The sequence below is a fragment of the Gavia stellata genome, chromosome 10 (assembly GCF_030936135.1).
Source record: "Gavia stellata isolate bGavSte3 chromosome 10, bGavSte3.hap2, whole genome shotgun sequence".
Classification (NCBI taxonomy): domain Eukaryota; kingdom Metazoa; phylum Chordata; class Aves; order Gaviiformes; family Gaviidae; genus Gavia; species Gavia stellata.
The window spans coordinates 31,507,095-31,521,926 of NC_082603.1; the positions used below are offsets into that span (position 1 = coordinate 31,507,095).

General features: G+C 40.0%; 1 protein-coding gene across 4 annotated transcripts in view; it reads right to left on the reverse strand.

The window, feature by feature from the left end:
* DAB1 (DAB adaptor protein 1) overlaps positions 1-14,832 on the reverse strand; it is a 121,133-nt gene that overhangs the window by 61,637 nt on the left and 44,664 nt on the right. For all 4 annotated transcript variants that reach the window (XM_059822182.1, XM_059822185.1, XM_059822184.1 and 1 more), the window contains exons 2-3: positions 2,643-2,782; positions 241-339 (exon numbers count right to left, since the gene is read on the reverse strand). In XM_059822182.1, the coding sequence (XP_059678165.1) occupies positions 241-339; positions 2,643-2,782 (239 nt within the window). The remainder of the gene's footprint in view (positions 1-240; positions 340-2,642; positions 2,783-14,832) is intronic.

Below are 14,832 nucleotides of genomic sequence, written 5' to 3' on the forward strand. Positions count from 1 at the left end.
TAAGTGCTTCTGCAGAAGTATCCAGGACAAGGCTTTACAATAAACCACGTCCCCATGCTACACTTTACACCTCAGCCATCTAATGGCTTGCTCTGATATATGATAACCCTTTATCAAGCTTGTCAGATGCTTCATGTGTGCTTACACTGGTGAGATATTACTGCCCAGCCAGGAAATGCTTTTAAAGAAACATCCATGAAAAGATACAATTTTGTTCCATCACATGGTTATTTTACTTACCCCTGTCTTTTCATCGAAGATTTTGATTCCCCCAAAGGAGACTGTTAAGAAGATCTTTTGTTTATGTTCTCCTTTTGAACGAGCCGCAGCAACAATTCCCTATTGAAACAAAGAACAGTTTGGCTGGTTTCATTACTCTTATAGGTGCCACAGCAGAGCACAAAGATCTGCTTGTGGACAATTCAACACTTTTCTAGGAAAACTCAAGGGCTTTCCAGGAACAGTCCCCCTCTTACTTCTGGCTTCCTCCCTTTTTTCAAGGTACCACATCTCTTTATGCTACCCAGATTGTATTTGAAATGTGCTCCCACTTCCAACCCCTGCACCAGCTAATCCTCCGTGAAATTTGTTTTCATGCAAGCTGGAGGTCATTTCTAGCACACTTTTCCCAGCTGTAAGCTGTTTCGTTCTCTTTTTTTTAAAGAAAAAAACAAACCAAGCAGCGGAGGAAAAAAATGCCAACAACTTTAGCTTCCTTCATGGGCACACTTACCTGGAATAAGCAAAATCAAACTACACCTCTGCTGTAAAAAACTGGTATTGAGGGTTAGTTTTTTTCATAATCTCAGGCTTTTACCTCTCAAGTGAACTTGCTGATATGCATTTCATGTATTATTCTCCCACAGCTAACAGTAACTTCTACTTCCACCTTCTCAGGAGCCTGCCCTGACGAATAGCACTGTACTAAGATCAAATGTAATCAATTGCACTAGTAAATAAATAAAAATATTTAGCCTTTATCTGGTGCTCTGCAATTTCAACATGTTTCAACAACTAACTTATGTTTTAAGACCTTCGTGAGGTCGTTGTTCTCATTACACAGACATGAAAATTAAAGAGAAAAAAATGGAGTCGTTTGTCAAAAGTCACCCCAAAACTTTATGCCTGGCTTTAAAACTCATGTTGCTAGACAGTAGGTTTCCAGAGCCCGTAACTTCACGCTATGCTGCCTGACATACAAACATGAATTTCTAATGCTCCCGTCCCTTAATAGTTTTAGTCCTCTCCCAACACTGCTTAGATCAACCTCGCCACTACGCAAACAGGCATCTGGGAGATGTGGAAATGGCAACCCATGGAGGAGAGAGGCAAAAAGGCTTGTGCAGCAGAACAGTAACAACTCTCCCAAATTGCTTCTAGGAACTATAAAATGATGAGGAATATCCAGTATACAATTAAAACAGAGAGGAATATTGTGGCAGATGTGATAAATCAACAGTGCACCTTTTAGAATAGTTTTTGCTTGTCATAAAATGTTCGTAATTGATTTGCAAATTATCTACCAGATCTTTTAGATTGTTGAACCATAAGATGGATGTCTCCCTTTGCAGTTTATTCATGAATAACCACCTATTCCTCCCGGTTCCTCAGGACTGGAACCCTGCTAGTTGGTAGTGTTAAAGATACTATTTAGTGATTTCGCCTCCTGAAAAAATTAGTAATGGGAAATCCATCAGCTCTCTTGGTAGAGTGCTGGGGAGAGGACTGGAAGGAAAGAAACGGGAAATAGACTGCAGAGGGTTTACTCCTAGACCTAGCCTGTAACCCTACAATGCAGATGGGATGCCAAGACCAACACCGCTCTCAAGAAAAACGCAAATCTATCCTTCCCCCTCAACCACTCCAGCTCTTCCACATTTCCCAGGGCCGCATAAAGGATGCCTCTTATAGAGAGCTCTTATGCTCTTTGAGGGTTGTAAGAGAAGATTGAGCCAGAGAGAGATGTCTAGCATGCTGCAGAAAGTCCACCCTCCTACACCACTCGTGCTCTCAGACCCTGTCTACTCTCTAAGTTTGCAGTCTACTCAAAGTCTGCTTTTGTCACTGCTCCGTTTCTTCCCCAAAACTCTGGGGACTCCTCTTTATCTTCTCATGCTCTATCCTCTCAGTGTACCACCTCCTGATACTGTAACCCATCAATCCTGCCATTACAGGTGCAAGACATTATCCTCCCAGTGAGGACACCAGTTCCCCCCTATATCGGGCTACCTGCACCCCACAATGTCACTCACCCCTTCCTGTCCGTCCCAACAGGAGACAACGGTCAAAGGCAGGGCTGTAGTTGATTAGCACTGTCATACAAAATGTTCCAATACACCATTTTTCTTCATAGTGGTTTACTTCCTCTTTTGCATAATAAAATTATTCAATTTGCAGATGTGTTGTTTATAATTTGTGGACAAATTGCAGTGGTGTCAATCATGAATAACTACTGAACTCAGAGATAATGTATTAAAATTAAACTGGGATAAGCAATACCAGCCAGGAGTTCATGTAAAATTGACTGATTTCAATACATAATTAACCAGAATGTGACTCAGTGTCATGAAAGGAGAATGAGTAAAAGTTCAAGCTGAAATTTGCTCCCCTTGACTCCATAATAATAAAAAATTTCACTTCACCTTGAGTTTCATCATGGAGTCTTGGCATAACTTGTCTCCTCGTGCGGCAGAAACCTCATCTATCCCAATCAGTTTTGCTTTGTATCGGACACCGTCACCTTTAAACCTCTTTATTAAAGTGGCTTCACTGCGATCCTGACCTGAAAAGACATAAGGGAAGCAAGGAAATTTGCGTGAGTGCAAAGGAAACTAAACGAACAAATACTTGCAATTAAGTGGCAAATTAGATCTAACTGCTACCTCGACACCCAGACACGCGAACATTTCAATAAAATTAGAAGAAAAGTACTAGTTCAATAAAACCTTTTGGCCTTACTACCTCAAATGAATTCACAGTGGAATTGGTGCCATACAAAATCTTCTGCACGAAATTTGCACACAAATGAGGTTTACAAAAATAAGAGATAAGCCTGAATCAGACCTCATGGATCTGAAAACTTCTGATCTGTATGGGTCGTTTTAATCCCAATACACTTGAGAATTCTTCATTTGGCAGACAAAAGTCTAATAGAAACACGCTACTATTTCCTCGTATACTGACTTATCTAACTGTATCAGCAATATTTACACCATTACCACTTGAATGATGAAAAATCAAATGATGTTATTTGCCTATAGAATATTGCTGCTCTAAAACCTCCACAGAAAATACTGTCTCCTTGTTCTATTCTTTCTGCTTATAGACATAGACAGAAAAAACATAACCAGCAACATCAGCTCTCACAGACTCACCCTGAGAAGCTTAAAAAATGGCACAAGGTGTTTCTTAATAAAAAAGCAATCGGGGATAAGACACCACAGTACCGATAAGGCCAACGTACATAAATTACAACGCTCAGACTAGTCTGAACCACACAACGATGACACTACAGCAACCCATGAAAGGGATAGTTTTGTCACGAAGACTTTTTCCCCAAGTATCTGCAGAAGAGCTTATTCTTAGCTGGAAGAAATATGTTAGTTAAGGAATCAGTCTTCCTAAAATTGATTAAAGATATATTTTGCAGCTGTCTGTGGAATTTCTTGCTAGGATCTCAAAAAACCAGCAGTGAACTGTAAATAATTGCAACTAAACAAGTAACCAAACAAACAACTTCCAAGGCACAAAGAAGCAAGCAAAAATGTGAGATCTTAAAGAATTTGAAGTTTCTTGGACCCAACAGATTGCAGCAGAAAACTTGCCTAAACATGGACTGACATTACTAAAATTTATACTAGTACCACCCGGGAGCTCTAGTCACAGATTTTGCCCCATCCTTCTAGATACTGTAAAAAATGAACAAAGAGCCTGCTATAAATGAACCATAGGTAAGAATCTAGTATTAGACACCTATATTTGAGAAGTTTGGCCCAAATTTTCTCCAGAGCTCATTCCTATTTGAAAAGTCAGATTAAAGCACAGAAAAAAAGAATACAATCTGCTTCTGTGCAGCTGGGTTTTGATAAGCAGAAAGAAGTACAGAAGCTTTGGGGGACAAAGCTGTTTTGGTTTGTATTTCTATTAAAAACACCTTTTTCAGCAGTCAACACTTGGGTCATCTTTGCTAGTGTTACACACCCATGAAGTGGATGAATAAACTAGGCTCAAAGCCACGGCATTGAAATGTTTACAATACCATCGTAGGAAAAGCTAGAGAGCATACACGACCAACGAGTGTACTTCCAAATGAAGACACTCATTTGGTTCCCCTTCCTCGAGAGTACAGCACAGCCCACACTGTGAACTAATGATGGACTAAATGTATGTTAAAAAATGGAGCTATTTTAGGCATCTTGAGATCTTCGAGTGTGTTTAAGCACACAAATACTATTCCTTTCAATGAAAAATATCAGCTCAGACCAATGTTTTAATGCCTCATTTATAGCCCCTTAAAAATAAGGCAGCTGATTAAGCATTGCTGTGATAGTTCAGTGGCCACCCAACTGTCTCCCTTGATTCATTTTCACTCCTGCTTCCTCAAAAGAATTAAACAGAGGGTTGAAACATCATGTTTTTACATTATATTTTATTTAAAAAAAAATATAATCTAATGAGAGACAAATGATAAATCAGAAAGTCGAAGTAGTGCTAATCTCATTCCCCAGGGAAATGCCAAGGCAGATGGTGGCACCGTCAGCTAAAAACAATGTAAAACCATTTTCCACTTTCAGATCCAGAGTGGGGCGGGGGGAGAACATCTGGTGAAACAACAAAGTACAACGATAACAGTGGACTTTCCCATATAGTCTTTTATACTTGCAAAGATATCCTGTTGATTTGCAGTAAATAAAATCCCATTCCAAGAGCTTTCTTGCCAACAATTTTCAACCTTACATCTTCGTTACAGCCGAAGGCAACTGTTAGCTAACAGCGTGAGCATGTAAGTGTTCAAGAGTGTTTCCTGGGTACGAGTCACGACAGCGACCTTGCGTTCATCAGTTATTTGAACATTTATACTAATTCCAACCTCTGATCTATTTTGCTGCACGTAACTAAATCCCTGACATTAATAGCCCATTCAAACACAACTTATGGCTATGTTTGCTTACGCACAAGTCTCATGTCAATTATGACCCAGATTAAGTAGGATAAAGTGCTTTTGGGATAAATGACTGGGAAAAATCATCAACCTGAAAATGATGTAGATATTTTAAACTGCGGTGGAAACTGAAAATTACTAGAGACTGCAAATTCATCCGTAAAACCCTACAGCATATGTCCCATGAAAAAGCATAGAGAATGCACACACACACTGCCCTGTATTATAAATCAGCCACCTGCAACAGTCACCATTTCTCAGCATATATCCAGCTCTCCCCCAATCTACGCTCATACTGTATTTCCAAATTTTGGTGCTGCAATCAGCACTGGAAAACCTTCTACCTGCTTGGAAAATTACCATATGACAAAGACTGTCAGTATGGTTGATTTTATAGCACTCATGAGATGTGGGATTTATGCAGGGTGATACTTCATTTGCACACTGGACGCTTATAAGGCAGATAGTCCAAACTCTCATGAACGTCTCATCATTAAAACAAAAGAGGGTTTTTTTAATGACAGTTCTTGAACAAGGTTCTTTCTGTATTTGAAACTGCATAAATAAGAGATGCCTGAATTACAAGGCTGTAATTCTTCTTAAGCTTCGGAGGAGGCTGAGGGCTAACGTTATACCACTAAACCAGAGAGCTGCGCCTGTGCCAGAAACCCACCCAGGAAAGCGCTGCCTCTTTCTTTCCATGTAACAAGCAGAGTCCATCTCTTCTTCTTCGCAGCTCCTGCCTTTGTCATGCTCAGCTCTCCAGCCACCCCCTGCCACCGCACTTGCTTGGTCCCAGCCTGCGGGAAGGAGGATTATCCTGGAAGCAGGGCTGCACTTACTGCTGGAGCTCATTTTTATTTGAATAATGAGAAGCCGCATCTTGGGGCTTTCACTCTCAGCTTGCCTTCCTCAAACTACAAATAACATCTCAAGGGCAGGAAGGGGGACATTCATAAACCAACTATGAAGATTTTACAGAAAACTGAAGCTTGAGGTCTCAAATCATTACTAGACCACAATCTACAGCAAAATTAGAAGCACGTGTTTAATGACAACCGCTTCTTTCCACAACACATATTTCCTGAGATCTCACTTTAGGTTTTCTTGACTGCAGAGAAGACCACAGCTGCCAAAGCCACACCAGGTGAGCAGCTGATGCCCACCTCAGTTGTCCACCATACCCTGCGCAGGTAGGGATCTGCCCCGCGTTCTTCATCAGATGACTAGCACCACTAAGTCATTCTAAAATGATCCGAAATTAAATTTTTGTATTAAAATTTTTTTAACTTCAAGACCAATGACTGTTTTCCAATGGTTTGCTCTAAAATGCTTTCATAAATACCTTTTCATAAGCAAGGAAATATCCTAAGCATTTGTTTGCAAACTTGATGCAAGCCCTTCACAATCCAAAATGGAACCAGAGTATCAACAAAACTAAAAACTATTTGATTCTCATGCCCCAAACTGAGAAAAAATGCAAAAGCTAAACCCCCGCTAACAACAACGTCACACAAATTCAATTTAGAAAGATGATCACTTTTAATTAAAAAATATGCTGCTGTTGACACAGGCAAAGAAATGTTTTGTTTGCAGCATATAGATTTATAACCCTCAGAGGCCCTTAAAATGTAAATGTAAGAGTAATTGTTTTATCTACTTCTATAGATGTCACCGTTCACCTTCAAGCCATATGTGTTCCAGCTGGAGCCACTGCTCCTGCGTAAGTGGGAAAACATGACCTTTGCTGCCAAGTTGTGACACTGCACTTGGACTTCCACAATCTTTTAAGAGAACAATAACTCCCCGAGCTGGGTGATGCAATGTGCTTCTGAGCTTGTGTCTGAAGTAGAGAGAGGCTTATCATCATGATCAACGTTAAGGTATTTTATCCGTCTCACTAAATATACTGTAAAAGTAACAAACAAGGTTTTTAACACAGTCCATCATTTTTATTCCAGGCCATGTACCTTAATTAAACTCAGATTCTGCGAAGCAAGCTAGAGACAGACCTGAACCCAAAACCCCGAGTACTCAACCCAAGTACTTCAAGGGTATTCAATCCCAAGACGTGACTGGTAAACAGTCCAAGAGGAGCATAAGCTATTGTGGAAGATCCAGGTCCGAGCAGCCCAAGTTGAGTGCCGGAGGCGGGTGCTCCCCGGGCCATACCCATCAGCAGTGGTCACTGGAGCCGCTCGGGGGGATGTTACCACCACAGCAGCCCAGCAGCTGCCATTCAACCCTGATTTTGACATCAAGAGGGAGCGCTACCTGTGTTCGCATTAGGTTATCTGGCTCCAAGTAATGCTCTGAACTTTGCAGACTGAAGCTCACGCAAGGTTTTCTTCCCAGGCACTGTGTGTTCCGGTTGAGTGTCTCAACAAGACTTATCCTCACTCTTGTCACAAGTCAAGGATTACACTTGATTTCAGCTCTTAGCCCAACAGAGCACCAAGCTAATGTTGTATTAATATGCTAACATTTAGAGCAAACGCTGTTCATTCTCCCAGGGGATCTGTAAGTAAGCGTATTTCATAAATAGAAAAAGAAAATAAACCAAAGCATCACTGCAATAAGCACACCATTGCTTTTACTGTATGTTCTTATAACACACTATGCATTCTTCACAGCACCCGCTAATCTAAACCAATAGCCCTGGAAATGGCTATATCCTTTATTTAAATGTGTGAAGCCCTCAGGGCTTAATCTGAATTTCTTGATTTTACGACTGTAAAATATATAATGATATTATCACCAAAGTCAATAACATGCTCCTGGCAATCAATTCGCTGAAGAACGACACACCACTGTCTTTTTTTTTTTTTCCTTTTCTAACTAATAAACTGTCAAAATTGTATCCATCACACATTCAGATTATAAACCTGAAATAACACCTCCTTATATCTTGCAGGGCTGAAAAATAATCACATACGCACTTATAAACAGCCTACATCTTCACGGGGACAATTAGCATTTTTATAGCACCAACGCAGTGGAAAATACAAAACACTGCGGTGCAGAATGACCTCGAAGACGCCGCACACACTGAAGACTAGTGAATTAATTACTAAGTGAAAGATATTTCCCGTTAGCTGTGCATATATACACCCCTATGTCCACATATATATGCATCCATAATTTTATGTATTTGCACATATGCATACACCCATGGTGCACAGCTTCATTTGGTATCAATTATCTAAAGAAAATTCATGGTAATTTTAATCAACTACAGATTTCCCTAGGCAAAAAAAAAGTACATAAGCAGGTGTAAAAGAGAAAATACTCATACATAATTATCTGTACCTTTCAATACAGCAGCAACTAAACAGCAATTCAGAACGGAATCATGAAAAGCTCAAACAAATTATTCTCCTTGGCACATTTTTCTCAATGGCTTCACAGAACCGCAAGTCTGATGCAGAGGGCTCGAAACTATCCATCACACAAAGGGATGGATCTTGATTCCAAGATCACAGCACCTCGGGAATGCAATTCTTTCTTTACAAGCATAAAAAAGTTCAGTGCACAATGCTTATTTAGGATTTTAAAAATAAAAAAACCCCACAAATTCCCAGATCCTCCTGCAATCTGTTAATCTAATTTTTGAATGTTTTTGCTAGAGGTAGAAAACTTCGAGTTGCAATATTGTGTTTTTGTCACTGTCTTTGGGAGTACAACTGTCCAAACCCACTGTGCTGCACCCCAAGATCCGACACAGAAAAATAAAATCTTCTTTCTTTTTTAACATAGCATTTTAGAAAAGAAAACACATCATATCGAGCAGTATATGCACACAATTTAACTTCTGGTGTTATCACTAGCATTCTCTAACAGTATTTCTCAAATGAGTTTCTTACAATTAGCCATCTTAAATTTTTTTTTTAACAAGAGAGTTACTTAAGGGTTTAATTTCAAGATCTATAATTCATCTCAGGTGACCAGAGTACATTCGCAGCAAGATCTGCTTGCAACATCAATCACTGCTATCTTTTAAATGAAGTTGTACTTTGAATTTCATACTTTATTTCATCAATGAAGGCTAGTTCCTAGCAACGGAAAAAAAACTACTGATGCAATGAAATGCAAACTATTTTTTGGAGGGTGGAATACAACCTTAAAAAGCATGTTAAAATTTTAAAGGGAGTAAGTACCTCTTGTCTATATAGGATCCTACCCAAAACTCTCGGTTACAGTATATGAGTGCAACATGAACGCAATGGATGAAAACTTTTCCTTTCATCAACTGATAGGGAAACTCCTAAAAAGTCTGGAAGACGTGCTCTGGAGTGCATTTAGCTTACCCAGCTAGAGATAACTTGCTGTAGGGTCAACAAGTGAACCCTGCTGAGGTCTACTGTATTAACGAAGCACAAGGTGCAAGTACATAAAACCTCAGCAAAATACCTTTTAAACCTCCTCCTGCCAAGAACCCTACCTCTTCCTATGAGCTGCCCTTGCCCAAGAGTGCCATCAGGAAGCACGTGAGCCTCCTAGCTGAAGGAATGAGAGGGAAACCCTCCCTCACGTCCCACTGGTGCTTCGGTTCTCTTGGTGCTTCGGTTCTTTTGGTGCTTCTGCTCAGAAAAAGGTAAAATGCCCCATTTTGACAGCAACGCAAACATTTGTCTTGAACGCAAAGACTGAGAATATTTCTACAGAACATGATAAACCATTTAAAAAGGGGAAAAAGAAACCACTCTGAAGGCTCAATGAACTTCTATTACGGTTAAATTTAAAAACATTACCTACAATTTTAAACACAGATAAGGGCTCTCCAGGAAAACTCAATCATCATTCAGACTATCATCTCAGCAGTACTTCCCGATTGTTCAGCACTGCTATTCACCGTAACCTCCAACTGAGAGACTTTTATGGTTTCTGGCATTATTAGCCTGTGAATTACGGTACTCGAAGACACCTACACATCCCCACTCTTAGAACCAAGTTTCATATGTAAGTAAATAAGATGTTCCCATATTATCTGCTGTCTTTCATCAGAGCTTTATGAGCAGAGATGTCATTCACAAGGTGACAGCAATTGCATTTGCCAAGTTTTTATCTCAACACTTTATACTCTATACAAGCTAATACAAAAGAAGATGTACATTTTACTGTCTCCAATGCAAAATGGTTGCATGGACTAGATTAAGTTATTTCTTTATAGTACAAAGAAGTATGTGTGAGTATGTCAAGAGAAGAATCCAATTATTTACAGAGAAGGCCTCAGTGTAAAATAATGTTTGATTAAAATTTTGGACAAATCTCAGTGATGGAGAGTCTAGGGCAAGCACGCGGGGGATGGCAGTGATTGAGCACATACGCTCCATGGGCAGATGACAAAGCACTCATTTTAGTTTTAGCCAGAAGGCTCACTGATCAATTTTATTTTCTTAGATGGTCTTTGAGATGACAGTATATGGGCACATCCTCAGACACAGAAATGACCAAAAGCTGAATGTAATTAAACTTCCTTTCTGCCTCTGTACCATGCAAGTCTTCATAAATCTTTGAAAGCCATTTTGTAAGGTGCCTTTTACAGGCTGGATGCAGAAGCAGCTAAAATCCCAAATTCTACACCGATTTAAACTGAAATAAGACACTGCAATGAAATGTCGTTTTGGGGCACCAGCCTTGTTCAGCAAGCCCCAGGGAACAACCAAAAGTGAAACAAGGAAAACTTGGCAGTCCATTTTCTGCTGCTAGAGATTAAGAATAAAAATTATGTTTTCTGGACAACTAGAGGGGAAGGTAGAGGATAGGTATCTCTGGATTCCCCTCTTTAAAAGCCAGAAGATGTTTTAGCAAACTTTGTTCACCCAATGTTTCAAAGCTGGGGTAAATGTTTAAATCAAGTAGACATCAAAATGTCAAGTAAATAAAACCCTTGGGAAAACAGGGTCATCAAGTAGTTCATTCCTTACTCCCTTGCCTGGATGTCAGTATGAAATTAGTTGCTTCTGACACAAAATCAACTAAGAAAAGGTAATTGATTTTACAGTGATCCTTAATTGGCGTTAATATGTGCATTGCATTTGGACGGGACTTGATAAAGGCCCAGACACTTGGACAACCAAGGGACCCACTACAGCTGTACTAATATGCCCAAGCGAGACAGCCCTAATGGGGCAGTCAAGTAGATACCATCTACTGTCAAAAATCTCCATAAAGGACTTCCAAAGCAGCAAGGAGAGGCCAGTCCAAATGGCGCTGCTAAATTACCCCAGAATGTGTCATTTCCCAACCAAATCTGAACCGGCTGGGGAAGAGGAAAGTAAATTAGAATTGCCTTTCCTTCCAAGCTCTGCCGTAGCACTGAGAAGCACCTTAAAGCAGCTGAAAAACTAGAAAACACTAGGAAAACTGATCATTTAAAGATGAGTATCTAAATAATTATTTTGGTATGTGAACATGTAACAAGATTTGCAGAGTTGCTGAATTCCCCTGACTCTCTTTAATCCTACAAGAACTAAAATTGCTCAGAACTTACGAAAAAAAAATCCAGCTGCTTTTATGTGTCTACCTATATCTGGCTTTAAGTATGTAGTTTTCGGGAACAATTTTAATTAGACTTTAACTAATCCAGGACACAGACATGCATGCGCTTACACACGGCGCCCCAAAGTCACGTTGAGACACACAAATTCACAATTTACACTTCAAAGCCTACAAATATATTCTGTTGATGAGTCTATCAAAGAGTTTAGTTTTTGTTATGCATAACAAGAAAGAGAAAGGGTGGAGAATCAGTTCACTTCATACAAATGCCAAATTCTTGTGCTGCCCTAAGATAAATGTTAATTCTCTGGGACTATAAAAAGAGCAAGTTAAGAAAAGGTTCTGCTCTGCTGATTAACATTCCCAAATTTCTCACATTTTCAATACGAGAAAAATCTTTCCATTCAAGATAGCTAATTACAGACGCTAAAGTCCCCAAAGAAAAGAGCAATAGCCCGTAACAGCTAAAGCGGGAGGACAAAGCCATTCATTGATTTACACTTTACCCCCTCTTGTCAACTGGTCTCCTACTGCACCAGTGCTGCGTGCACACACAGAAACGGGACTGTGCACCACGCTGGATGAAATCATGGCCGTGTGCCAGGGCCACATCAGGGCTGCAACACTTCTCCTTCAGGCCATCCTCTTTGTCAATGTAGAACTTTCATTTTGTTGAAGACTCGTGCCAGTACTAGTTAAAACAGTTACAAAACTGATGCGGTAGATCACAACAGGCTGCATCATGCACCACGCTGCGACGGCAACCGCGTCGCTGATGTGACAGTGCAGCTGCAGAACCACCCTACACCTTTCTTCCTATGGAATTATTGGCACTGACAATTATGTCTGGATTTATTAGTTGTTCTGAAGATATTGGTATGAAATGCAGTTCTGGAACGTGCAGACCCGTAAGTTTCTGGCTTAAAAAGCTGGCTGCAAGACCATGGAATTAGAGGCAGCACGTGGCCTCAGAAGGGAATTATGTATCCACCTTACAAAGCCTATTGTCACGCAGAACAAGGAAAAGAATGAAAATGACATGTTAAAAATGTGCAGTAAATAGATTTGTAGAAATTATCCTATGATCACGTTAATTCAATAAGAAAAGCAGCTGCTATTTATTTTCCACGGGCAAACAGAAATACCAGTATTCGCCACATGGCAGTCAACAAAAACACAAACCACTATTTCCCTGCTGAAATTGTTCACATTTTGCTATCCAATGTTTCAGGAAGAAAATTATTTTCATTTTGGCCTCCCACTGCCTCTGCAACATCTCCCTGTTGGAAAAACAATAGGAGGCAAAGAGGAAAGCAGCTTTTTTTCCTGAGACTTTGGGCTAAAAAACACCATCAATTTCAAAATTACAACAGTGGCAAAGTGCTTCTTTCAATCTGGTCCTTTCATTTTTGCCTCCTGCTGCCGTTCCTATTGTCAAAGTGGCAGCAGGAGGCAGAAATGAAAAGACTACTGCCGGCAATCACCCTTGAGCAACGCGTTAGTAAGAAGTGAAACACCCCTGTGCCATAACGAATTCCAGAGGTAAGAAACGGCGGTTTGTGCATGTCTCGTGTGTAGTGCCACGGAGGATCAGCACATCAGGATAACTCTTCTGTTTCTGGAACTACACTGATCAGGCATGAAGGAGCCAAAGTGTTTGGGCTGGTACTCAGGAAACTAAGAAGGAAAAAGAATATTGTTAGAAAAGTAATAAAACACAATAAAAATAAAACCAACAAAACCCACCAGATAACTCTACTTCAAGAAACAGGAAAGGCAATGACTCAACTGGGAAAAGCTGGGGCACTTTTTCAAGACACTGGATAAATGGGTTGAGTTGTAAGGGCACAAGGACCCAACTGTCCGCCAAGCTAACCTAGAATGTTTGAATCCAAACAAACAGCCTGTTGGTATGTGAGGGGAAACAGGACAAAAGACCAAAGCCAAGTGCTTAGCGCTACCAAAATCTTTACAAATTTTAAAAAATTTGCTGAGCCACCTGCAGACCAGTCCAGTATTTCAGAGCTATTCACCTAAGGAATGTCAGGAAGATACAGTGCAACCAGAAAGAAATCACTAACCAGAGAGAAGCTCTTGAAAAGGGTGACTATAACTAACCCAGCCAAATAACCACCTCCGTCTCTTGCCCTTTGGTGATGTTTCCAAAGAACCCGAGTTGCTCAATTAAAACCAGTGTCCTCCAAACATGACTAATTTCAAAATGATGCCTTCATTACCTGAAAGGAGGAGCTCCATCCCCAACTGAGCAGTACCTGAAGATGTCTCTGCTTACAGCCCCCCAGGCTGTGTCTGGTAGCTGGGCACTGCAAGGGTGACCGAATCTTACCCTTTTTGGAAGAAGTATGGGTGTTAAAGGGACAGTTTAACCTAGTTGTAGGGAGTTCTAAGCAGCTGGAGTAAATCAAGATACAGGGTAGGAGCTGTGTCGCGGTCTGTCCCTGCTCAAGGCTTGGAAGAGAACGTATTATTTGCCAGAATGATACATGTGGTTTTACTATCGTTGTGGTAACAAGAGTTCATTACAAGAGAGCAAAATCATACTCCTCTGAAGACCTTGGGAAAAAAGCGCGGACTTCATCCACAGAAATTCTTTAAAAACAGAGAGAACAACTGGGAAGCGAATAAAGACGCTAATGAAATTGAATATTATATTATTTTTCATTGCATGAATTAAATAAAAGAGAGGAGGTTTTCTTCACTATCACTGAGCCAAGATAAAAGTTACCTTTCTCCCATTAAAAATAAAAACCAGTGGTACTTCACAAATAAAAGCACTGCTATTTCTTACGCTAGACTTGAACAACAAAAACTTATGAAGCTTGAAAACTACTCTGCGCAAAGTGCACCTAAACTGTTTCATCACCCGTGTTTCTTAAAATAATAAAGGAACATGATAGCCAAAAAAAAATCCATATGAACTCAAAAGGAGGAGAAGACTGTTTTATTCTTGGGTCAGAGTTCTTTACTGACCTAACCTGTACAAAATCCTTGTCATATTAACTTTAAGGACACACAGATAAAATCAGGCTGCTGAAATCAATGCAAGCATAAAGAACAGCCTCAGGGGAAAAAAATAGATTCTATTTATATCATTACAATATTACCAGACTTTTAAAACATTATTATTCCTCTTGCAGTTGTGCTTATCT